General features: G+C 38.1%; 2 protein-coding genes across 2 annotated transcripts; one reads left to right on the top strand and one right to left on the bottom strand.

The window, feature by feature from the left end:
• Window positions 1-2,792: 2,792 nt before the first annotated feature.
• LOC146388385 (myosin heavy chain, fast skeletal muscle-like) lies at window positions 2,793-13,770 on the bottom strand. Its single transcript, XM_084925668.1, has 40 exons — window positions 13,639-13,770; window positions 13,282-13,504; window positions 13,002-13,145; window positions 12,713-12,869; window positions 12,475-12,502; window positions 12,286-12,397; window positions 12,116-12,208; window positions 11,971-12,034; window positions 11,764-11,862; window positions 11,579-11,682; window positions 11,307-11,445; window positions 11,074-11,192; window positions 10,810-10,959; window positions 10,557-10,727; window positions 10,164-10,470; window positions 9,938-10,011; window positions 9,771-9,858; window positions 9,564-9,681; window positions 9,322-9,445; window positions 9,094-9,230; window positions 8,738-8,993; window positions 8,311-8,553; window positions 8,019-8,195; window positions 7,783-7,928; window positions 7,397-7,487; window positions 6,920-7,309; window positions 6,572-6,698; window positions 6,314-6,432; window positions 5,922-6,118; window positions 5,658-5,841; window positions 5,410-5,575; window positions 5,061-5,185; window positions 4,652-4,960; window positions 4,368-4,571; window positions 4,160-4,285; window positions 3,903-4,073; window positions 3,685-3,789; window positions 3,496-3,591; window positions 3,116-3,247; window positions 2,793-2,925 (listed from the first exon to the last, which is right to left on the bottom strand). Exons 2-40 carry the CDS (start codon window positions 13,483-13,485, stop codon window positions 2,908-2,910), a joined length of 5,814 nt encoding a protein of 1,937 aa, XP_084781794.1. The 5' UTR covers window positions 13,486-13,504; window positions 13,639-13,770; the 3' UTR covers window positions 2,793-2,907.
• Window positions 13,771-16,500: 2,730 nt separating this feature from the next.
• xab2 (XPA binding protein 2) lies at window positions 16,501-24,523 on the top strand. The gene is made up of 19 exons (XM_084925666.1): window positions 16,501-16,644; window positions 16,892-17,040; window positions 17,199-17,322; window positions 17,430-17,627; window positions 17,943-18,077; window positions 18,181-18,345; window positions 18,511-18,655; window positions 18,753-18,904; window positions 19,024-19,143; window positions 19,260-19,391; window positions 20,050-20,181; window positions 20,296-20,409; window positions 20,517-20,679; window positions 20,778-20,968; window positions 21,694-21,816; window positions 21,906-22,077; window positions 22,363-22,489; window positions 22,618-22,727; window positions 22,827-24,523. Exons 1-19 carry the CDS (start codon window positions 16,609-16,611, stop codon window positions 22,886-22,888), a joined length of 2,550 nt encoding a protein of 849 aa, XP_084781792.1. The 5' UTR covers window positions 16,501-16,608; the 3' UTR covers window positions 22,889-24,523.
• Window positions 24,524-24,722: the final 199 nt, after the last annotated feature.

Here is a 24,722-nt window from a genome sequence, read left to right as displayed (position 1 = left end):
GTCAAGCGTGCAGCTGCCAAGATGCCACTTGCCACCAGTTTGGCCATATTTCAGAGCTGCAACATCACTGGAGTGCCCAAAAGCACAAGGTGTGCAATACTCAGAGACATGGCCAAGGTAAGAAAGGCTGAAAGACGACCACCACTGAACAAGACACACAAGCTGAAACGTCAAGACTGGGCCAAGAAATATCTCAAGACTGGTTTTTCTAAGGTTTGATGGACTGATGAAATGAGAGTGAGTCTTGATGGGCCAGATGGATGGGCCCGTGGCTGGATTGGTAAAGGCAGAGAGCTCCAGTCCGAGTCAGACGCCAGCAAGGTGGAGGTGGAGTACTGGTTTGGGCTGGTATCATCAAAGATGAGCTTGTGGGGCCTTTTCGGGTTGAGGATGGAGACAAGCTCAACTCCCAGTCCTACTGCCAGTTTCTGGAAGACACCTTCTTCAAGCAGTGGTACAGGAAGAAGTCTGCATCCTTCAAGAAAAACATGATTTTCATGCAGGACAATGCTCCATCACACGCGTCCAAGTACTCCACAGCGTGGCTGGCAAGAAAGGGTATAAAAGAAGAAAAACTAATGACATGGCCACCTTGTTCACCTGATCTGAACCCCATTGAGAACCTGTGGTCCATCATCAAATGTGAGATTTACAAGGAGGGAAAACAGTACACCTCTCTGAACAGTGTCTGGGAGGCTGTGGTTGCTGCTGCACGCAATGTTGATGGTGAACAGATCAAAACACTGACAGAATCCATGGATGGCAGGCTTTTGAGTGTCCTTGCAAAGAAAGGTGGCTATATTGGTCGCTGATTTGTTTTTGTTTTGTTTTTGAATGCCAGAAATGTATATTTGTGAATGTGGAGATGTTATATTGGTGTCACTGGTAAAAAAAATAATTGAAATGGGTATATATTTGTTTTTTGTTAAGTTGCCTAATAATTATGCACAGTAATAGTCACCTGCACACACAGATATCCCCCTAAAATAGCTAAAACTAAAAACAAACTACAAACTACTTCCAAAAACATTCAGCTTTGATATTAATGAGTTTTTTGGGTTCATTGAGAACATGGTTGTTGTTCAATAATAAAATTATTCCTCAGAAATACAACTTGCCTAATAATTCTGCACTCCCTGTATATACTAAATACACACTAAATTATACACTAAATGTATTTTCTTAGGCATCCACATTAAGGGGATTCCAGGGGGATTATGGTGGAGTTAGTTGGGTCGAGTGAAAGAACTCATGCAAACATATTGGTTTACTGGCTTTAATTACCGGTTTGCTTTTATAGAAATACAACATCATCAACCTTAAATTACTGCATGTTTAATATGGTCATGAGATGTGCTGTGGGGGAGATATCAGATTTTATTTGGATCCAGTATGACTTATTTGATGACTTGTCAAATTTTTAGTCGAGGTAAGCTGTACAGCATGATTAAAAATAGAAAGGCACCAGCAAGGGAGGCCTTATGTGTCAGTAAGCATAAACAGATGACGGAGGCTTCTGGAGTACATATAAGGTGGTCCGTGTCCCTGTGTGGTTGGCTTATTTAATCAGTAATGTGTGGCTTGTGTTATAACCACATTCACATGCCCAGGTTTACTTTGTGACAGACACAGTGATTCGTGTAACAAATTAATTTAGAATGCATTACTCATACTGTAAGTGTTTGAAGAAACCTTTGGGAAATGTTTTGGCATGCATGTTTTAGCTGTGTTTCCTTGCTACAGTAAAAAGACAATTTTGTTTATGTACTGCTCATGTTTGCCAGCAGCTCCAAAATGCTTTGCTTCAATGGAGATAGTAGACAGTATGGCATGCTTAACTTTCCACAGTCAGAGCCTTAGTGATTAGTCTTAGCCTTAGTGATTTAGAGAGAATTAAATGTATAAGAAGTTAAATACTTTCGGTTATAACAGTATTACATCAAAGATACAGCTTTATGTTCACTTGCAGTTCCTTGAAATTGAACTTTTAGTAAGTGAACTGTAGATTTCCGTTTATATTTTTTTTATTGCCTTGCCTTTTTCAACTGAGCTGGATACCATCCCAGAGCAATGCAAGTGTGGGAAAAACTATCCAGACGAAAACATATGATGGCTTTTTGGCATTTGTTGTTAAATGTACCCATTAAAGTTTGGTTACAAGACGCATTTGGACATCTTATTATCAACACACACTAGTCTGTATGAAGGAATATTTTTATAACTGAAAATAGTGTGGAAGTAAGAAGCCAAAATAAGGCATCATCAGCTTAATTTGAGTGTGAATACTATAGAGTCTACAATAAGAACTAACTAAAGACTTGAGTGTCAGGCCTAGGAGCCATAATCGGCCCGACAATTACTCTAATACGGCCGATGGGACGGGTCTGGAGAAAACGAAGGACAGCATAAAGTTTGGACTTTTAACTCTATTTTATAAGTTTTACAATATTCCTAAGGAGGACCTCCTTTATTACCATTCATACTACACCATGGTCATTATATGATAATGTCTGTGTATATATTTACTATGAGCATTCATCACATACAAATAAAATATTTAATTCATACTATGTATAACACCGAAAGCCTTTTTAATGGCTATGGAAGTAAATGTTGACAAATGTTAACCCAGCTATCTCTAATGCAAAAAGCTTTTGGAAACACTCAGCAAAAGGGCTGTCCTCATTAACCAGGACAATGTCCTAATTCATAATTATTCTGAGGAAGCTACTGTGTCAGAGATTGCATATCGAAATGTGACTTTCATAGAATAGACAGTAAATGATGCTGAATAAATATCATTAAATCATAATTTAAGATTTTATTGAATTAATACATTATCAGCTGTCAGTTCAACAGGTAGTTCATATTTTATGAACACTGTCAAAAGATTCCAAAAGATGTCTCTTATTCAGCCTTTTCACCCTGGAAAAAATGATGAAAAACATAATTATTCAACACATATTAAAAACTCTGGTCCCATGTGGTGTTGCACTATTGTCTACACCTTAAATTAAAGGTCTGTATACTAGTAAATTAATACTTTGGGATACTATAAAGAACAAAACCAGTAAACAAAGGTACATTTTGTGTAAAATCAAATTAAATGAATTACCTTTCCAACATCACGGCTCTTGGCTCTCAGTTTGTTGACCTGAGATTCAGCAATGTCAGCACGTTCCTGAGCTTCCTCCATCTCATGCTGGACCTTTCTCAGTCTGGACATGTGGGTGTTGGCCTGTTCCTCCTATTCAGTGTTACAGTATGTTGCATTGTTTAAAAAATATCTGATCATACAGCAGGTAAAATAAGTTTTGAACTTGTCACCCATTTTCAAAGTAAATATATTTCTAAAAGTGCTATTGACATAAAATTCTCATGAGATGTTGGTCCCTTTTGCATCTCTCTTTCTTTATGTGTTTGATAATTTCTGCCTGTGTCATTTCTCATGAAGTTGTGCTTCCCATATGTAAAATCAAAAACCATTTTACTCACAGCGTCCTCAGCCTGTCTCTTGTAAGCCTTGACTTTGAGCTGCAGTTTGTCCACCAGATCCTGAAGTCTCACCACATTCTTCTTGTCCTCCTCAGTCTGTATAGATAAAAAAAAACTGTTACTGCTGGCTAGAGAAGAAAGAGTTTAGGGACTTGAATGAGGTGAATATTTACATAAATGTGTAATCACCTGGTAGGTGAGCTCCTTCACTCTCCTCTCATATTTGCGGACTCCTTTAACAGCATCAGCTCCACGTCTCTGCTCAGCTTCAACTTCAGCTTCCAATTCACGGACCTTTAATGCCATGATAAATAAATAAATGTTAGAGTACAGAGAAAAAATGAGTTCTTATGAGAGAATCAAAGTGTTACACTTAATAATAGCTGGACTTTATATAGAGTACATACCCTGGACTCCAGTTTCTGGAGCTGCTTCTTGCCACCCTTCATGGCGAGGCTCTCTGCCTCATCCAGACGGTGCTGCAGGTCCTTGACTGTGACCTCCAGGTTCTTCTTCATCCTCTCCAGGTGAGCACTGGTGTCCTGCTCCTTCTTCAGCTCCTCAGCCATCATGGCAGCCTGAAAGTATGGGTGGTATTGGCATTATTGATCAAGCATGAACAAGAATTTTGAAAAGATAAGATGCTTGTAAAGTACTAACTTACATCAGTGATTGCCTTTTTGGCCTTCTCCTCAGCATTTCTTGCTTCTTGAACAGCATCATCCACCTCACCCTGAACCTGGACAAGGTCAGCCTCCAGCTTCTTCTTGGTGTTCAAAAGACTGGTGTTCTGAATGAAAAAGAAACAGTTTTAATTATGTGATTCTCACTCTCTTATATCTCAAAGTTCTTGTAATGTAATGAATACCAACCTGAGAGTGAAGTAGTCCAACACGCTCGCTAGCATCAACCAACTCCTGCTCAGCTACTTTGCGTCCTCTCTCTGTCTGCTCCAGAGCGACTCTCAACTCTTCGATTTCAGCTACCATGAGACCATTTCTGCGCTCCACCATGGCGACCTGCTCCTTCATGTCTTCCTGTCCTCTGAGAGCATCATCCAGGTGCAGTTGGGCATCCTGATTAAATACATAAATAAATAAATAAATAAATAAATAAATAACCATTTTATTTTTTAACAAATGATCTACCAACTCACCTTGAGCTGTCCTTGGACATTCCTCAGTTGTTTCTGGGCCTCAGCAGCCTGTCTGTTGGCATGGCTCAGCTGAATCTCCATCTCATTCAGGTCTCCCTCCATTTTCTTCTTGACTCTCAGGGCATCATTCCTGCTCCTGACCTCAGCATCAAGAGTGCTCTGCATGGAGTCAATCACCCTCTGGCTGTTCCTCTTGATCTGCTCCATCTCCTCGTCCTTCTCTGCCAGCTTCCTGTCAATCTCACCTTTCACCTGGTTTAGCTCAAGCTGAATACGAAGGATCTTGGCCTCCTCGTGCTCCAGAGTTCCCTTTAAATGATTTAAACAGCTATGTTAAAAAATCATTTCAACATAAAGTTGATAAAACGTTTTCCTTTGCTTTCTTTCAAAGTCAATTTCTATAAAATACCTCAGCTTCCTCCAGAGCTGTCTGAATTTCAGACTTCTCAGTCTCAACAGTCTTCTTGGCCTTTTCCAGCTCATGGATGGTCTTTCCTGTTTCACCAATCTGCTCAGTCAGATCTGAGATCTCCTCTACAGAATAGGAATAAAAAATGAATAAGAATAAAACAGCACTTTGAAAGTAATATTTGTTCTTAAATATCAGACCACACAGCAATTAGAGTTAGAGTCAAAATCTCACAGAATCTTCCGAAATACAGTTTTCAAACAGACAACATTTACATGGGTTCTATAAAGTACATTTATAAAGGTCAGAGGATAACCCTCATAAGATATAATTTTATTTATTGACATACGCTGCAGGTTCTTGTTCTCTCTCTTCATGGTCTCAAGATGATCCAGAGCCTCTTCATAGGAGTTCTTCATCTTGAACAACTCAGTGCTGAGAGAACGAGCCTCCTTTTGGGCTCCTTCCAGCTCTGCCTGGCTCTCCTCATACTTCTGCTTCCATTCTGCCAGGACCTATGTTAATGTAGGTTAATTAGTTGGTTGTTATTATACGTGTATGTTTATTTTGATGATATTGGTTATGTTTAAACTTTACTTTATCAAAGTTCCTCTGCTTCTTGTCAAGGTTGGCAGCCAGAGAATTAGCTCTCTCCACATCAATCATGAGGTCCTCCACCTCACCCTGCAGCCTCTGCTTGGTCTTCTCCAGTGAGGCACACTTGGAGTTCACAGCCTCAATGGATTCCTCAGCCTCCTGCAGGCGCTGGGCAAGCTTTTTCCTATTGTTTAAATAATTTTGTAGTTGTTTAATGAAAAAACTGTGAAACCCAATTAGGACAATGAAAGTATGGTGACTTACTTGGCCTCCTCCAGCTCCTCCGTGCGCTGGATGGCATCAGTCTCATATTTGGATCGCCACTGAGCCACCTCACTGTTGGCCTTGGACATTCCTCGCTGCAGCTCAGCCTTGGCCTCCTGCTCCTCCTCAAACTGCTCTCTGAGCAGATCACAGTCATGACGTGCTGACTGAAGAGCATGAGCAAGAGCATTCTTGGCCTGTTGAATACACAATCAATGTCAGATGGACAACTTTAATGTTTAAGTCAATCTTAAAGTCTAATGCTGAGAGGATGAGAAATTTAAATGGTAACAACTAGGAACCAAATTAGAGGACAGGCCAGCTGATTTAAAACTTATGTGTTTAAATTAGTAAGTGCTATGACAAAAAAGAAGACAGAAAACATTTCAGACCTTCACTTCCTCCTCAACGTGTCTCTTCAGTTCCTCAATCTGCTGAGTGAAGGCCTGCTTGCCCCTTGTGAGCTGAGAAACAAGAGCTTCTTTCTCCTCAAGCTGCCGAGAATACTCACCTGTAATTAACACACATGTACTAAGCTCAGGTTATTTAATTTCCCCCACTGATTGTTTGTTGCTTTTGGTCACCTATATGTGAATGTGCAAAACTGATAACGCCACCAAAAGACTGTTTCTTTGTTATACATCACTTACCATTCTCTGTTTGAAGTCTCGCCTTCTGGGCATTAATGTCATTCAGCTGACGAACATTCTCATCATTTTTAGCTTTGAGTTCACTTAGTTGATCCTCAAGAGTCCTGCACATTTTCTCTAAGTTGCCCTGTGAAGATTAGCATATGTTATTTATAAAAGAGATGTACTGCAATTAATTATATATATAAACACATAAATATATAACTGTTGACAATAATTTGAAAATTACTTTAAATTTAGAATAAGTAACTGCAACTAAAATAATTTTGGTTTATTCATGTTAACAGTTCATGAATACCTGCTTTTAAATGCTCAAACAAAATGTGTACTCTAAAAAAAACCCCACACCTTTGCTTTAGCAACAGCCTCCATGTTGCTGGAGAGGTCATCAATCTCCATCTTGTACTCACTCTTCTCTTTCTCCAGCTTCTGTTTGACACGCTGGAGGTTGTCGATCTGCTCTCCGAGCTCTGCAACAGTGTCAGCCTGCTTCTTACGGAGAGCTGCTGCAGTAGCTTCATGCTGCAGAGTTGATTCCTCAAGATCACGACGCAGTTTCTGGAACTCAGCCTCTCGCTTCTTGTTCATCTCAATCTGAGCAGCTGTTGCTCCACCAGCTTCCTCGAGCCTCTCGCTGATCTCCTCAAGCTCCCTGGAGAGGTCGGCTCTCTGCTTCTCTACCTTAGCCCGAGCTGCCCTCTCAGCCTCAATCTCCTCTTCCAGCTCCTCAATACGAGCCTAGTGCAATGATAATATGAAAAGGACATTACCCATTGAACATGCTTTAGATTCAGTGAATATATTATTGAGTTATAACAGTGTTACCTGCAGTTCTTTGATCTTCTTCTGGAGTTGAGCACCTAGGGTTTGTTCATCCTCAATTTTGCTGAGAAGCTGGCTGATTTCAAAGTCCTTCCTGTAACAGGACAAGAAGAGCAAATTCAGTATTATAGATTTGAACATGTAAAGAAAGCTTTGAAGTAAAGAAAGCTTACCATTTCGCTGCTACTCACAGAAACATAGTTAAGAAATGAAGTCATTGAGTGATGACATTATTGTTCGGAATTTGAGATTTGTGGACAAAGTAGGGCATAAACATGTCAGATCTTGCAGCACTACATTTAGCTGCAGGTGACTTTTTGTAGTCTACATTTACGGAGTGGACGATCTAACAAACAAACTTTGCTAGTAATAACGGAAAAAAGCCCTACTTCTTGATTTTCTCATCAGACTGCTGCTTGTCATTCTCCAGATCCATTATGGATTCCTGGGCCAGTTTCAGATCTCCCTCCAGCTTCCTCTTGGCTCTCTCAAGGTCCATGCGGAGCTTCTTCTCTTGCTCCAGTGAGCCCTCAAGCTATAAAATCATGTCAGTTGATTCAAGTGGTTGGAAAGACAATGATTCAATACTCTTTCCATTAAAAAGGTATGATTATAGTTTTCTTACATCATCAACTTGTTGTTCCAGCTTTGTCTTGGCCTTGGTCAGAGTGTTGACTTTGTCCTCCTCTGCCTGGAGATCATCCAGTGTTTGCTGATGGGCCTCTTGTAAGGCTTTCTTCTCCTTTGTTAACTTGGCAATGGCCTCATCCTGAGATGCCATCTCCTCTGTCAGGTTTTTCACCTAAGAATTGTACAAAGGATGTATTTAAATATAACTTAACAACTATATCTCAGGAAAGAATTTATATATTTTAATTTAGAGTCATTTTTTCCTCTCAGATATAGATAAATTGAACCTTGTTTTCTGTGGCATGTTTCTCCTTCTCCACTTTGGCCAAGGTGAGCTCCAAGTCATCAATGTCCTTCTTCAGCTCAGAGCATTCATCCTCCAGCTTCCTCTTCTTAGCAGTCAGCTCAGCATTGATTTCCTCTTCATCCTCCAGTCTCTCACTTGTCTCTTTGAGTTTGGCCTCGAGCTGGATCTTGCTCTTAATGAGCCCCTCACACCTTTCTTCAGCATCAGAGAGATTGTCAACCTCCTATAATACATGGAACAGAAAACAATGTATAATTTAGTGTTGTCATGTCGTGTGTCTTGGCAATTGCTCATTATTCATTTAAAAAAATCTACACTCTGTTGTGCCACATACACAGTCAGAATCAGCTAACATGCATGCAAGAGATTATAGGCATTATATATTTGTTATTTTGTTTATTACTTACTGCAGCCACTTGAAGTTGCAGGTCATTCTTCTCCTGCAGCAGGCCGACCATCTTCTCTTCCAGTTCCTTCTTCTTGGCCAGAGCAGTAGCCAGGTCTGTCTGCATCTTCTCATAGTTCTCCTTCATGTTCTGCAACTCCTTCTCAGTCTCAGCACTCTTCAGAAGAGGCTTGATCTTGAAGTACAGTTTCAGCCATGGCCAGTTCTTGACATTCATGAAAGAACGGATGTTGTACTGGATGGAGAAGATAGATTCTCTAAAAACCAAACATGAGAGTGTTACTGTTAGTATAGTACAATCTTAGAAGGAAAGCAATACAAAAGAGAATACAATAGAATTTAGTATAATAATGTTACCTCCTCTCCATCATCTTCACAAACTCTTTCCTCATGACGTATCCTCTGCAGAGAGCCTGAGTCATGGTCACCAGCTCAGCCAGTTTCTCATCTCTCATCTCCTCAAGAGTGCCCAGCAGACCAGCTTTGAAGAACACCTATTTTGTTATGGAAAAATAATTAAATAATAACAATAAGTGCTGTGCAAATGGACACTCTATTTACACTCATTAAAATAATGAGGTGTACCTTTGTGTGCCCAAACTTGTACTGTGTGTGATCCACATCAATGGAGCCAAGCAGCTTCTCTGAAGCTTTCTTGTTGTCAATGAACTGTCCCTCAGGGATGACGCTGGCATTCAACACTTTGTATCTTCAAGAGAGAATCATCATTTTACTCATAGGCATTTCATCTTTTGGTATGATGTTCTTCACAAAAGTGTTTTCAATAAGATAAAATTAATTTGCCACTCTTAAACTCAAATTGACACCTCTGCTTGAAGTCACCATAGAGGATTCTGCTGGGGAAACCCTTTCTGCAGATTCTGATGCCCTCCAGTACACCGTTACACCTCAGCTGGTGGATGACCAGGGCGTTCTCCATAAGACCTGAGAGTCAGAAATTCATAATGTTTCAAAACTTTATTTATGTCACTGTGTAATGTTTTGGGCAGTCAGTAAGACTGTGGGGGTTTTACCTGGGGTCTTTGACTCATTGGGAATCAGACAACGGACAAAGTGAGGATGAGTGCTTCTTAAGTTGGTCATCAGCTTGGCCAGATTCTCCTGTAGATCAACATCATTAGATAATAGGTTAATAATATTTAAATATGAGTAAAAAATTACAATACAAATCTATACATACTCTGAAAAGAGCAGACACAGTCTGAAAGGAACCACCCTTCTTCTTACCACCTTTTTTGCCACCCCCAGCAGCCTCTGTTTTCATAAATAGTAAATTTCATTATTGGAATTTAATGAATATTTTTCACAGTATACATATGAGTCTACAGTATGCACATTATAGTTATTAGACAGATACATACTATCTGTACTGGACACAGGAGTTTGTGAGCACTTTTGTTGCTTACCATCAGCTCCAGCATGGGCTGCGTACAGGAGGCACAGCAGTTTGTTTGATGACTTCTGGTAGAGCTGCACAACTGAGTCATTCAGTGGGTCCTTGTTCTTGTCCAGCCAGCCAGTGATATTGTAGTCCACAGTACCAGCATAGTGAACCAGAGCGAAGTGTGCCTCAGCCTTGCCCTTTGCAGGCTTTGGCTTCTCAAAGCATTTGGTCTTGCCAAGATGCTGATCGTGCAGCTTGTTCTTGAACGTTGTGTCAGAGGCCTTGGGGAACATGCACTCCTCTTCAAGGATGGAGAAGATGCCCATTGGCTGAAAAAATGTTACATAATATATTAATATTTTATGGAGGTAGCATATACAACCACATGTACATTTCTTCCTGAGCAGCTGTTTACCTTCTCAATAAGCTCAATGCAGGCAGCCAAGTCCATACCAAAGTCAATGAACTCCCATTCAATGCCTTCTTTCTTGTACTCCTCTTGCTCCAGGACAAACATGTGATGGTTGAAAAACTGTTGCAGTTTCTCATTGGTGAAGTTGATGCAGAGTTGCTCCAAGCTGTTGAACTGTAATAGTACAAAGGTATTTAATTTCATAGCAAAAGAGTGTTTTTCTTCAAAAATACTCAAATATTCCTCATGCGCTTACATCAAAGATCTCAAATCCAGCGATATCCAGCACTCCAATGAAGAACTGTCTGGGCTGCTTTGTGTCCAGCATCTCATTGATACGGATAACCATCCACAAGAACATTTTCTCATATACGGATTTGCACAGAGCTGAGACAGCATTGTTGACCTGGAATAAGAGAATTTTAATTTGTTTTTCTCAAAAATAAATAAATGAATAGATAAATAATAGTATATGTTCATATGTCAAAATGCAAATATTTTAAAACTTTTACTCACTTACCTGTGGGACGGTCTGACCTTTAGTCACCATCTCATTGCCAACTTTAACTCTTGGGTAGCACAGCGCCTTCAGCATGTCAGCTGAGTTCAGACCCATGAGGTAGGCGATTTTATCAGCCACTGATTGATAAATAGAAATGTAATGCTTTTGGTCAACTGGAAAATATTTAGTTAGCCCAAGTTAGACTCTAATCTTCTGTGAATCAACAGATTTAGTAGATTTTTCTCATTTACCCTCAGTGCCATCAGGTTCAGCCTGCTCCTCACGCTGCTTCTGCTTGAATTTCATGTTGCCATGATGCATCACAGCACCAGTCAGCTTGTAGATTCCCACCTTTTCCTCAGCAGTGAAGCCCAAGATGTCAATTGCAGTCTGAATTGCACATAAAAGGTATTAATTAACATTGTGATATTTTTATCCTCTCTCTCTCTCTCTCTCTCTCTCTCTCTCTATATATATATATATATATATATATATATGTATTTGCAGTGAACTGAGTCTTTACATCTGTTGCAATGAACTCCTCCACATCATTAATGCTTTTGACAGTCACTTCACCCTGACTGATCATTGGATAGTCAAAGGGATTTGTGGTGATCAGAAGAGCCTCTGAAAGACCAAAAGAAATGCATAAATAAATGTTATGAAGCTAAATTCAACTTCATGGTACAAATAGCTGTCAGTACCTACCCAGGAGCTCAGGCTTGTGGCCTGTCATCAGCTGATAGAAGATATGGTAGCTCCTCTCAGCAGACAACTGGAAGGTGACACGGGACTTCTCCAGCAGATCTAAGACCAAAAATTCAGTGTCAGACAAAAGCATGCAGATTTCATAACATCAGACAGCAACAGTGAATAAAATGTTAAAAAAAAATAAAAAAAATAAAAATAACTTACATGTTTCAATATCAGCTGAAGACAGCTTGCCAGTGGTTCCAAAATGAATTCTGATAAATTTACCCTAAACATATCAGATTTAAATTAACAGTTATTTTGACAGTTTGCTTTAAAACCTGGTATTTTTTTCTGTTCCAACACTTACAAAGCGAGAGGAGTTGTCATTCCTCACAGTCTTGGCATTACCATATGCCTCCAGCAGTGGGTTAGCTGCAATGATTTGATCTTCCAGGGAACCCTAGAAAAATTATGTTACACCTTTGTTGGTATATTGTAAAAACTTTACTTACTTTTTCCAAGTAAAAGCAGTTATACCTGCATCTTGCCAGGTGTAGGCTCTGCCTTCTTGGATCCAGTCATTGCAACTATTGCGAAGTACTGGATGACACGCTTAGTGTTGACAGTCTTTCCTGCACCAGATTCTCCGCTGGTTAAAGAAAGAGTTGAATTGAGTTTTATTGTGTTTTTTCATATGTGACATTCATTTATTGGTATATTACTCACGTGATGAGGATAGACTGGTTCTCACGATCTGAAAAAAACAAATACTTAAATTAATTGTTAATTTAAAACCACAAATGATCATATATATATATACATATATATATATGTATATGTATATGTATATGTTTATGTATATATATGTATATGTATATGTATATATATATATGTATATGTATATATTTATATACACACACACACATACATATATACTTAGTATATCCCCTAAAATAAGACATACCAGTGAGCATGAACTGATAGGCATTATCAGAGATGGAAAAGATGTGGGGTGGAGCCTCAATCCTCTTTTTGCCCCTGTATGCCACGACAACCTGAGCATCATACACAGGAAGCCACTTGTAGGGATTCACGACGACACAGAACAGGCCGGAATAAGTCTGGAAAGCAGAGTAAGTTCACAAATGTCATTGTGTCCACACTGAACATCTATATCATTGTAATGAGTTCTCTCCGGTATTGAAAAGTAGAGATCAGAAAACACCATTATTAAATGTTTGTTAAACACTTACATAGATCATCCATGATGCAAAACGCTCTTTGAGGTTAAACAGCACGGCAGGTTCATTGAGGTGGGTCATCATGGCCATGTCCTCAATTTTATCGAACTTTGGAGGATTCATGGGGTGGATGTCATCCTCTTTTACAGTGACTGTCTACATAGAGAAAAAAAACAATAAAAAAATTGATAAGTACATTATTTAATCAATAACATTAATCTTATCTGTTTTCCTGAGAAAGTTGAAGGGTTAGAATTGTTGAAGTTAGAATCTTTTATGAATATTCACTTACTTTTCCTTTAAGTGTCTCAACAGTGGCTTTACCACCCTCCTTCTTGACAAGTTTGCCCTTGACATACATCTCCTCAGGATCAGTCACAAAGTAAGCCGACTTGGCATCAAATGGAGCAGTCTGGGCCGCAATCCTCTCCCTTTCTGGCTTGCGGAGATAAATGGCCGCATGGCCATACTGCTCCATCTCTGCGTCTGTGCTCATTTTGGCACTTTAGTGGTAACTGACAAAAGGAGAAGGGATATGAATGAGTTGGAACATGTTAAATTGTGATATAGTTTTACATAATTTGGAAATATTTTTTAATGAACATTATTATAACCATTTGGGAGTTGTGTTATTTAACACACATCTCACCTCACTTTATCCCGACTGAGTGGCTCTGATCTGTTGTTACTGAACATGCATTTAAAGGAAAATATAGATGGAAGAAAACACAAAGTCAACATATTTGTACTGCTATCACCTACAGCAGTCACATCACACAGAATTTTAGTTAAGCAGTCTTGCTTGGTTGCATAATTTTTTTACGGTTTTCAAACATTCAGTAATCCATACACAACATTTCAACTGTTTCATTTCAACTCTTAATCAAAGATTTAATCTATTTGACCAGTAAATCAGTAGCATTTGATATTTCCTTTCCTTTACCAGTGCTAAACTGAAAAAATGGAAGAAAGGGTATGATAAATTTGAGTAAAAGTTAATTCAGTTTAATAAACAAACAAGCACTGACCTGTTGAGGATGCCTTTCAGTTCTCCGACGAGACTGAAGTAGTTGCTTTTATACAGGCTTAAACAGCTTGGTCAGCGGCAGTCTGCCTCTCGATTTGGTCAAGCATCCTTGTCATTTAAGACCCCTCTTGTGACATATTATGTTTACTCAGCTTTTTGTGTACCAGATTTTATCTTGCTTAAATGAGAAAACAGTTCCAATACAGGAAAAGGAAAACTAATATTAAATTAATCAGTCAAGCCGGAAAATAATTTTATAGAAGTATAGTAAGACTGAAAATACAAATAAATAAATAAATAGGCAAATAAAGCAGCTTCAAGTTCCTTTATTGCATGGGACATTGTATGTTCTATGTCATCCTTGTTGAATGATACAAAAAGATCAAATTAAAGCCATTTTGAAAACATAAATAATCTATTACAGGAGTTGCTGCTTTGACTTCCCTTTTTAAACCTATTACCTCTTTCCATTTGGAAAGATGTACTGAAATGTCATTGGTATTGAGTGTCATAGCTTGTCCACATTTCAGATATTTATAATACTGTAAAATGTAGTATCATTTACATGACTCAAAAACAAGAAAAGTAAACCCCTCATAGAAAATATGTTAATTTTAAAGATAATGCAATTTTATGTTGGTAATATTGTGCAATATGTTCTAAATAAGCACTGGCAATAGCTTTATTTTAGCTCATAAAAAGAGTAATGTCTAAAGTATGCACTAAAATAGATGCTACTCAATGAACATATTTTTAAGCACGAATTTTAACCAATAAATCATTAACTCAGGTAAAGTTTGAATCTTGGGAAATATTTATTTTATTTTATTTTACAGTGAGAGGTTGTCGCTACTTAGCCACACCATTAAACATGTTCTTAGTACGAATGAAAATAAATTTTGGAGAAGCCTCCATGTGTTGCTGGTATACAGTTGCAGTGCATTGGCATATCTATCTGAGTGGGACTTATTATAGGTCTTATCTCAGCCTGGTTGGCAAATGTTCTTCTAGTGCTTATAAGGCAATGTGTAATACCACTTGAACTTTACGGAAAAGGCCTTACATTCAGTTTTATTAGAGGAATATGAGATGTGCCAATGTTCTGCAACTGTACACCAGGACCTCTTAGGTGCTCCTCCAAAACGAATTCCCATTCCCTGGCTATGAACATGTTTAATAGTGTGGGTAAGTAGAGACAACCTCTGTCAAAGATCTTTATCCTCAAGCTTTGATGTTGTTTTTCTTTTTGAAATATGGTGCCCTTGATCAACTGTGTGACTTTCATTTTAAAACATTAGTAGCATAGTCCCCAAAGTAGAATAATCTATATAATCTCCCAAATGGTTGACAGCTGCCTGAATGCCACTCAGAGGAATTAACAAACAAAATGGAGAATCACAGGTTTTTTTTGTCTTTAACTTGACATAGAACTATATAAATCTAACTGGGTTCATAATAACTTAAGGACTGGTATATATGAGTTATAATTTGATGACTTCTGTTGGCTAATGATGGTGTAGATAATTATATCAGTCAAAAAGGGGAAACTGGTGTTGTTTATTAAAAGCTATAAAACATTACGACATGTTTACTTTTGTAAAAAACAAACAAACAAACAAAGAAGTCCCGCAAAAATAAATAGATTTTGCTCTCTGTTTTCATTAACTGGATTTCTATTAACTTGTGTATTCACAGACCCCAAAGGTATACCTTTCTGTAACTTTTAAGTCGATAATCATAGGTGCAGTAGGCAGGTTTCGTCACACTGTGCAATTTTTATAGCTCCTTGTAAACATATTAGATGCTTCATGTGCAACCAGAAAAAAACTATATTTGAACCAAATGTATTTATTCAGTACATTTATCCCTTGATTTTAACAAAAGGTCAGATTGAGATCATGAGAACATTTTGCAAGATGGTGTTTTCTTACAGTAGTTTATTCCTGGGGTCCTTAGAGACCCAAGTCCGTAATCATTTTACTACAGTGATTTATATGTTGATATAAGATAGCCTACAGTATGGCCTAATGACCTGCTTAAGCACTGTACATATTTTAGGACTATTATTTGCCTTGTCCTGACAGAAAACATTTTACCAGCAGAGCTTCACTTACCATGATTTAAAGAAAACAGTTACAGAAAATGTTTCAAGACTGAAATTCAAGCATATGGCTAACCACTTTCTCAGATAGTTAAAACAATGATTATCTGCTAGATTTTAAATGTACCTGTCATTGCATTTTTATATTGGATTTAATTTCCGTCAGTTAATAAAGTTATATTTTCCTGTGCCAAAAAGAGAGACACTGTTGCTTAAATGTCAGATAAATTACTCGAAAGAAGACGTTTGATATTAAATGTAGATTTTTTTTAGACACAATAAACAGTAAACATATTTTTCTGGGCTAATGTACGCGAGAGCTCTTCTGAACTACAAACATCGCGCCGTTTGTAGTTTTTTGTGACTCGGGCTTGTGCACTCTGGCACCGGAAGTTCCTGTGAGGGTTACACGCTTTGAGTACGCAAGCTAGTATTAGCTTGCTAAAGTTAGCATAGCTTTTATCCGGAACAGCCGCCTTTTCTGTGAAGAAATGAAAACATTAAACGGAAAAACCGATGTCATATTTGTAAGTTCCACTACACCGTATATTTCACAGAACATTTGTTAGTGTTTGTTGAGGTTTTGGGTAGCTAGCATGAACTTTAACTTTATTCTAGCTAATGTGGAAGTTTGATAAAACTTGAAATCAGAGATACGTTTTGCCAAATCGACTGTGTTTACACATTTGAAACAAAGAAATTATCTTTTTATGATTTATTAACTATGAAAAATCGCTACAATAGTAACACCGCTGTTTGATTTCTGGATACTAGGAGGACGACGATCTACCTTATGAAGAGGAGATCATCAGGAATCCATATTCAGTCAAGTGCTGGATGCGTTACATCGAATTCAAACAGAATGGACCAAAATCTACCCTCAATATGATATATGAGCGGGCTCTAAAAGAACTCCCTGGCAGGTAACTAACAAGACCGTTACAACAAAATTGTGGACATTGTGCTGAGAAGCCAATAGCAACGGATAACTCAAAACCCATAGACTATACATTATTTTACAAGATTCTGTGCAGCAAGTATTTCCCCAGTGTCTAACCACCCTTCCCACTCATTTTTGCAGCTATAAGTTGTGGTACAACTATCTGAGAGAGAGGCGAAAACAAGTCAAAGGGAAATGTATCACAGAACCAGGCTATGAAGAAGTCAATAATTGTCATGAAAGGGCACTAGTGTTCATGCACAAGGTAATACCTCCTATAGAACTTGATGCTTAGCCACTTTACTCATAAAAGTAATATTTGGTCTGCAAGAGCTTTGCATAAAACTAACTATTTGTCTTTGCTTAAACTAGATGCCTAGAATATGGATGGATTACTGCCAGTTCCTTGTGTCTCAATGCAAGATCACAAGAAGTCGTAGAACATTTGACCGAGCACTTAGAGCTCTTCCTGTAACTCAGCACCCACGCATCTGGCCTCTGTATCTCCGCTTTGTCCGTGACTTGCCGTTGCCTGAGACAGCCATCCGAGTGTACCGCAGGTACCTTAAGGTGAGAACATACTGCACAACCTTAAGTCCATACAGCAGCTGTCATTTAAAATGTTAAGGTGATTTCTGATTTTATTTTGGTTTTACAGGTGTCATCTTTCAAAGTGTATTCTGTGGCATAAATGTTGTCTGTAGCATCTGAAGATTCTTAGCTGTTATCCAAAAGACCTTACAAGCATTCAATAACAAGCTTTATGACTGATTAAGAAAGTTTTAAAAGATAGACAAGTTCCCTAATCTGTTCAGACAGAATACCTGCGAAAATATTTCTTTCTGAATGTTTAATGTCTTACTGTCTTCTCTTGATACCTTGTAGCTTTCTCCAGAAAATACAGAGGAATACATAGACTACTTGCGGTCTGTTGGCCGCCTCGATGAAGCAGCTGTGCGGCTAGCAGCTGTTGTCAATGATGAAAACTTTGTGTCCAAAGAGGGAAAGTCTAACTATCAAGTAAGACGGGATTCTTCCAGACACTTTTCAACATTCCCGCCTTTTAAGCTAAATGAAAAGAAATCTAAAAAAAATGTTTTTCTTCTTCTTCTTTTTTGGACAGCTGTGGCATGAACTATGTGACCTGATCTCCCAGAATCCTGACAAGGTGACCTCTCTGAATGTAGGAGCCATCATTCGAGGAGGCCTCACTCGCTTCACAGATCAACTTGGAAAACTTTGGTGCTCCTTAGCTGACTATTACATCAGGAGTGGCCACTTTGAGAAAGTGTGTTTCCTCTGAATAGCATTAATTTTCACCCCTAATATAATTAACTAACTAAAACACATCTCTACTTTACGTTTTTTTTTAGGTTGAGTCATTTGCATTAAAATAATTTGTTATCTGTGAATTTGTCCAACTGTAGCCAAACTTTTTGTTTTTTTTCCTCAGGCACGTGATGTCTATGAAGAGGCCATCCTTACAGTAGTCACTGTAAGGGATTTCACACAAGTATTTGACAGTTATGCTCAATTTGAGGAGAGCATGATCGCTGCTAAGATGGAAACTACAGCTGAGATGGGGCAGGATGAGGATGGTGAATATGTGTGCATCAGTTAATCTTGATAACTGTCTTTGTTTTTGTTTTGTTTTTTTGTTCATGTGTACGTTACTCTTTGTTTTTCTCCACTCAGATGACATAGACCTGGAGCTAAGACTTGCCCGCTTTGAGCAGCTCATTGCCCGGCGACCCCTCTTGTTGAACAGTGTACTTCTGAGACAGAACCCCCATAATGTTCATGAGTGGCACAAGCGGGTAAAACTGTATGATGGAAATCCACGACAGGTGGGTTTTAAATATTTTGAGAATGGCTGGGACAGTGCACAAGTCACAATATATACATTTCACACAAAAAAACTACCTTCATGTAGTGAATTACTAATAAATGGCCCTATTTTCTTCAGATCATCAACACATACACTGAGGCAGTCCAGACTATTGATCCAATGAAGGCCACAGGGAAACCTCACTCGCTCTGGGTTTTCTTTGCTAAATTCTATGAGGAAAATGAGCAGCTGGATGATGTAAGTCATTATTTAAACTTAAATTTACCTGTTTCAGATTATTTATTTTTATTATTATTATTATTATTATTATTAGTTCCCTGTATTTACTAACTTTATTTACTAACTCAACTCAGGCGAGGACGATCTTTGAGAAGGCTACCAAGGTGAACTACAAACAGGTGGATGACCTCGCTGCAGTGTGGTGTGAATATGGAGAGATGGAACTTCGTCATGAGAATTACGAACAGGCACTACGAATTCTGAGGGTAACTGATCTGCATCATATACATCATGCACATGATCCTTTTTGGAGCCATATTGAGGAACATCTTGTGGGCATCATATATTGTTTGGGAATGACCAGTTTGTGAAATAAAGAAGACATTTGTTAGACTTGTTATTTAAATGTCTTTTGAAAGTATATTTTAAAATTAATACCTGGTAACTGAAGTTATAGGCTGTAGTTTCACTGGCACTGAGTAAAAATATTTGCAGTTGTTTACGAAGGCAGTTTTAAGCAAAGGGTAAATGGCCTGTATTTGTATAGCGCTTTACTAGTCCCTAAGGACCCCAAAGCGCTTTACACATTCAGTCATCCACCCATTCACACACACATTCACACACTGGTGATGGCAAGCTTCATTGTAGCCACAGCCACCCTGGGGCGCACTGACAGAGGCGAGGCTGCCGGACACTGGCGCCACCGGGCCCTCTGACCACCACTAGTAGGCAACGGGTGAAGTGTCTTGACCAAGGACACAACGACCGAGACTGTCCAAGCCGGGGCTCGAACCGGCAACCTTCCGATTACAAGACGAACTGCCAACTCTTGAGCCACGATCACCCACCAGGGTGTAATATCAGTAGTTGCATCACCTTAAATACTTATGAAACCATTTACATATTTGTATTTATTTTATTTAGAAAGCAACAGCTATCCCATCCAAGAAAGCAGAGTACTTTGATGCTTCTGAGCCTGTCCAAAACAGAGTCTACAAGTCTTTGAAGGTCTGGTCAATGCTGGCAGACTTGGAGGAAAGTCTTGGCACTTTCCAGGTATGTTCAGTAATTTTCTGTGATATGGTTTGGGACCTATATACCAGTAGTATTTGATATTGGTCTAAGAATCATTTATGTGTTAAGTCTAAGCTTTTCTCTTTTTCTCGACAGTCTACGAAAGCAGTTTATGACCGGATTATTGATCTCCGGATTGCCACTCCACAGATCATCATCAATTACGCCATGTTCCTTGAAGAGCACAACTACTTTGAGGAAAGCTTTAAAGTAATAATGTGTAGCTAATCAACTAGACCACTACTTATTTTCAAAATACAATTTGTCCTTGTCGACTGTAGCACTCTTTTTAATGGTGTTATTAATATTTCTTTCAGGCATATGAACGTGGTATCGCTCTTTTCAAGTGGCCAAATGTTTACGACATCTGGAACACTTACCTCACCAAGTTTATTGATCGATATGGGGGCAAGAAGTTGGAAAGAGCCAGAGATTTATTTGAACAGGCATTGGATGGCTGCCCAGCCAAATTTGCTAAGAGTGAATATCTTTGGTTGAATTAACACTGACAAATTTAGTACATTGAAGTGCCCCCCTCCGTTATAAAATGTACTTAACCACAATGGCTTTCTTTTCAGCTATTTATCTACTGTATGCCAAGTTGGAGGAGGAGTATGGATTGGCAAGACACGCTATGGCTGTATATGAAAGAGCAACACAGGCAGTAGAAACTGAGGAGAGACATCTCATGTTTAACATTTACATCAAGAGAGCAGCTGAAATTTATGGAGTTACATATACCAGAGCAATCTACCAGAAGGCTATTGAGGTACAGTAACATTGTCCTATCTCTTGCGTACAGCTGCATTATCCTTTTTAATCTTTTTTTTTCTTTTTTCTTTTGTTTTTTGAATTCTAAACTCATAATTACAAGATCCGCCCTGATGTGATGCTATAAAGCTTTTTATTGTTCATTTTCCAGAATGTCATTATTCATCACAGGACTTTTCTGGCCAGAAATGAGATTTTTCCCAAATTAATTCACTTTTATGCCACTGTTGGAATATTGTAAATATCCCAAAGGTCATATTACATTTATTGATCGCTAGATATGGAATTTCATTAAATTGATGAAAACTATAGTCAATGATCATGTTTATTTTAGCCACAATTGGTAAGATAATCCGTATTAGTTAAAGAGCAAAATTGATTTTATGACTGACCACATTATCATTTTGCAGATATAATAAATCTAGACAATAGTCAGCCTCTTAAAAAAACCTATTACATTGTTTTGTGTAAAGTTGTTCATAATTATGGCATTTTTAATATATGCAAAGATCAGAAGTCATATACTTAATGTAAAAAGAATAACTTGACATTCTGATGGACAAAATACTCATTACCTTAAATTACTGAACAAAGTTGCATTACAAAATTAAACTTCCCATCACCCCTCTGCTCATTATCTGTTACTCACAAAATACACCATGTTGCATCCCTTGTTTTGGTAAATGGTTCTGTGCAGTGTTCATACAGTTTGTGTTTATCCAGGTCCTTCCTGATGAGCATGCAAGAGACATGTGTCTACGGTTTGCTGACATGGAGAGTAAACTTGGTGAGATTGATCGTGCTAGAGCAATCTACTCCTACTGCTCCCAGATCTGTGACCCAAGGGTATGTGAATTCACCCCTTCTAGTCATTTGTCTCCATTTGCTTCAAAATCTTTGGTTATATTTCTTCAAATTTTTACTTGACGTTTCAGGTGACGGCTAATTTCTGGCAAACCTGGAAAGATTTTGAGATCCGCCATGGAAACGAGGACACGATTAGAGAGATGTTGAGGATCAAACGAAGTGTCCAGGCTACATACAACACACAGGTCAACTTTATGTCCTCTCAGATGCTGAAGGCCACAACAAGCTCCACAGGCACTGGTAGGAGAAGTTGGATTAACCTAAAAGAGTGCTCCATTTAGATGTAGTTACATGAATATCACTGTGTGTTATATCAGATACTGGCTATTTGATATGTTTCAATTTATAATGATATGGTTGAATGCTCCGTATTTACTCCAAATCTTGAAGGAACCTCCTAGACCTACTCAAGAATTAACGTAGGGTCATTTAGGTGTCATTTTCTATGTATTTATTTATTTGTGTGTTTTTGTTTTTTTTCCAAGTGGTTCTGCATTTGTCTAACCATCTGTTTCTGGTATTCAGTGTCAGATCTTGCACCAGGCCAGATGGGAATTGATGATATGAAGATGTTGGAACAGAAAGCACAACAGCTTGCTGCAGAGGCTGAACAGGACAAGCCTAAACCCAAAGAGAAGATTCTCTTTGTCAGGTTTGTTCTTCATTATTTTTTAAGTTAAAAGTATCTGTAGATTTCTTTTTTTTTCTTTTTAGTATAACAGAACTTCATCTTGCAAAGGAAGCTGAGGCACATGAATCCTTTTCACTTTAATTATGCAGGAGTGACACTTCTCGCAGTGAGCTGGCAGAACTTGCCAAACAAGCCAATCCTGATGAAATAGACATCGATGATGATGAGGATGAAGAAGATGAAGACCAAGGACCGGATGGTGAGTGAAAGGCACAGTACAATTTTCAGAATATTTTTTGTAAACATTTTTCGATGGAGGTATTTTAATGAATTCCTCTTTTTCCTCTTGGCTTTACAGAGGTGCAGCTTGAACAGAAGAGCGTCCCTACAGCTGTTTTTGGAGGTCTTAAAGATGACTAGACAATAATTCTCTCAGACTTGTACATTTGAGTTCTACGTCCTCTTGTGGTCATTCGACTGAACTATTCATAAATGTGTAGTTTTATGGCAGCACTGGTGTTTCTGTTTGTTTTCCTTGTGGATTTGTGTAGTTTATAATATAAGATATATTTGTTTTGACCACTTGGTTTCAGTATTTCTCAAACTTGGTGCTCAAGATAACTTTTTAGTTGTATGTGTTATGAATTATTATTTACAGTAACACAATGACTGTAATTGAAACCTGATATAGTTTGTCTGTTCTTTTTTTTTATTTTTATTTTTTTATAAAATGTAAGAAAGAAACAGTGAAAACATTTTTTAAATCCAATAAATGCAGGATCTTTCCCAAACAGGAAGTTCTACCCTAGAAAAACATGGGGGAGGAGCATGTCTCTTCAGTCATTTGAAACTTGAGCTGCGCATTCAAGCTTCACATTGTTGGCTTGAGGCTCACCAGTAGATGGGTGTCTTGTAATGCCAAGAGTTTCTGGAAAGCTTTTCTAACTTGTAGACAAATGTCACTATCCAAATCTTCATGCTGAAATAGTACATGTACACTTAAACAGTTTCTACACTTAAATGATTTTTTCCCCCCAGTGATAAGTGCAGGATTGCTGGGCTAATTGATATTTTTGAAAGTTTTTTTGCTACTAATGTTACAAAAATGGTGGTATTTTGGGTGTATTTGAGAAGCATTTTGAATCATATTTCCACATTCTTGGCAGTGCTTTTCAGTTATGTGCAAGCAGCTCTGGCTGTGACAAATTGAATGTCTAAAACTGCCTTTGTAATCGAAGTGATAAATACCTTAAAACCTGCATCAACATTCTTCTGATTAAAAAGCTGTTTTCTTTTCAAAGTAATCTAATTAAAAGACAAACTGAACTGTTTGATGCATTTGCTGTATAGTCCTCTAGAACTCTTGTTCTTTTATTCAGAAATGACTAGAAGCAGAACTGTAAGTAGCCAATGATGTTTGAAGAATGACGTTTGTGATTAAATATATAGAATTATTTATGCGTTTGATAGAAAAGACCTTATGCTTTGCTACCATCCCATCCAAAGGGTTAAACATATTGAGTTGGGGAAAAGGTTGTGACTGGGAATTATTGTTTCTTTTATAATTAGATTAAAATAGCTGAGAGGTAATCCTCTTACAAAGTTACTGCAGTCGAGAACTTAAAGGGCTTTTGGAACGAACATCATATGATGAGGCACTCTTAAGATTTGTTTCCCAGTGTGGATGGCAGCAGAAAACACGGGTTTAAAAGCAGATGGAAAAGAAATCCCTCGAGTCTCATTATAAACATCCAACAAAATATTTTTTTTCCAGAATGAATTTTGCCTGTTTTTATTTTAGAAACTTCTTACATAGTCTGCCAGTATGTTTGCTCTGTTCCAGTCTTTGTGTTTTGTGTGACAGTTGTTTTAAAGAGGTAATAAGGTTAACATCACCATACTGTATCTACTGCTGTAGCTCTTTGTAAGGCAACGGTTATTTAATGAGATCTTAATATAGCTTTTCATTGAGTTTAATATTGTTTTCGTTACTTTCACATGTTAATGGACAATTGAGGGGAACAAGTAAAAGAGTAATACAGATACCTTTACTAATTTCGTCTACCTTAGATTCATTGTTTACTATATTTGTTTTCTATCTGTCTGCATAATATATAGATCTGTATGTTCAGAGCAGATTTAGCAAAACCTATTTTGATTAATTAACAGCTAAAAGTCCATAATGTTCTCTGCGTTCTGTCTGCAATAGGCCTAGAGTTGGCCTACTGCAGTGGTGGATATATTGACCAAGATC

The sequence above is a fragment of the Perissodus microlepis genome, chromosome 4 (genome assembly GCF_051167445.1).
Source record: "Perissodus microlepis isolate ML-2025 ecotype Zambia chromosome 4, ASM5116744v1, whole genome shotgun sequence".
Taxonomy (NCBI): domain Eukaryota; kingdom Metazoa; phylum Chordata; class Actinopteri; order Cichliformes; family Cichlidae; genus Perissodus; species Perissodus microlepis.
This window is presented reverse-complemented; position numbering and strand designations above follow the sequence as displayed.

Coding starts and splice junctions, on each gene's coding strand:
- xab2 (XM_084925666.1), top strand. CDS start 16,609: ATGAAAACATTAAACGGAAAAACCGATGTCATATTT. Junction 20,680..20,777: donor CCCAGCCAAATTTGCTAAGA/GTGAATATCTTT, acceptor CTTTCTTTTCAG/CTATTTATCTACTGTATGCC. Junction 21,817..21,905: donor CCCAGATCTGTGACCCAAGG/GTATGTGAATTC, acceptor TTGACGTTTCAG/GTGACGGCTAATTTCTGGCA.
- LOC146388385 (XM_084925668.1), bottom strand. CDS start 13,485: ATGAGCACAGACGCAGAGATGGAGCAGTATGGCCATGCGGCCATTTAT. Junction 5,842..5,921: donor GAGGAGCTGGAGGAGGCCAA/GTAAGTCACCAT, acceptor TTTAAACAATAG/GAAAAAGCTTGCCCAGCGCC. Junction 3,790..3,902: donor TCCAGAAACTGGAGTCCAGG/GTATGTACTCTA, acceptor ATGGCATTAAAG/GTCCGTGAATTGGAAGCTGA.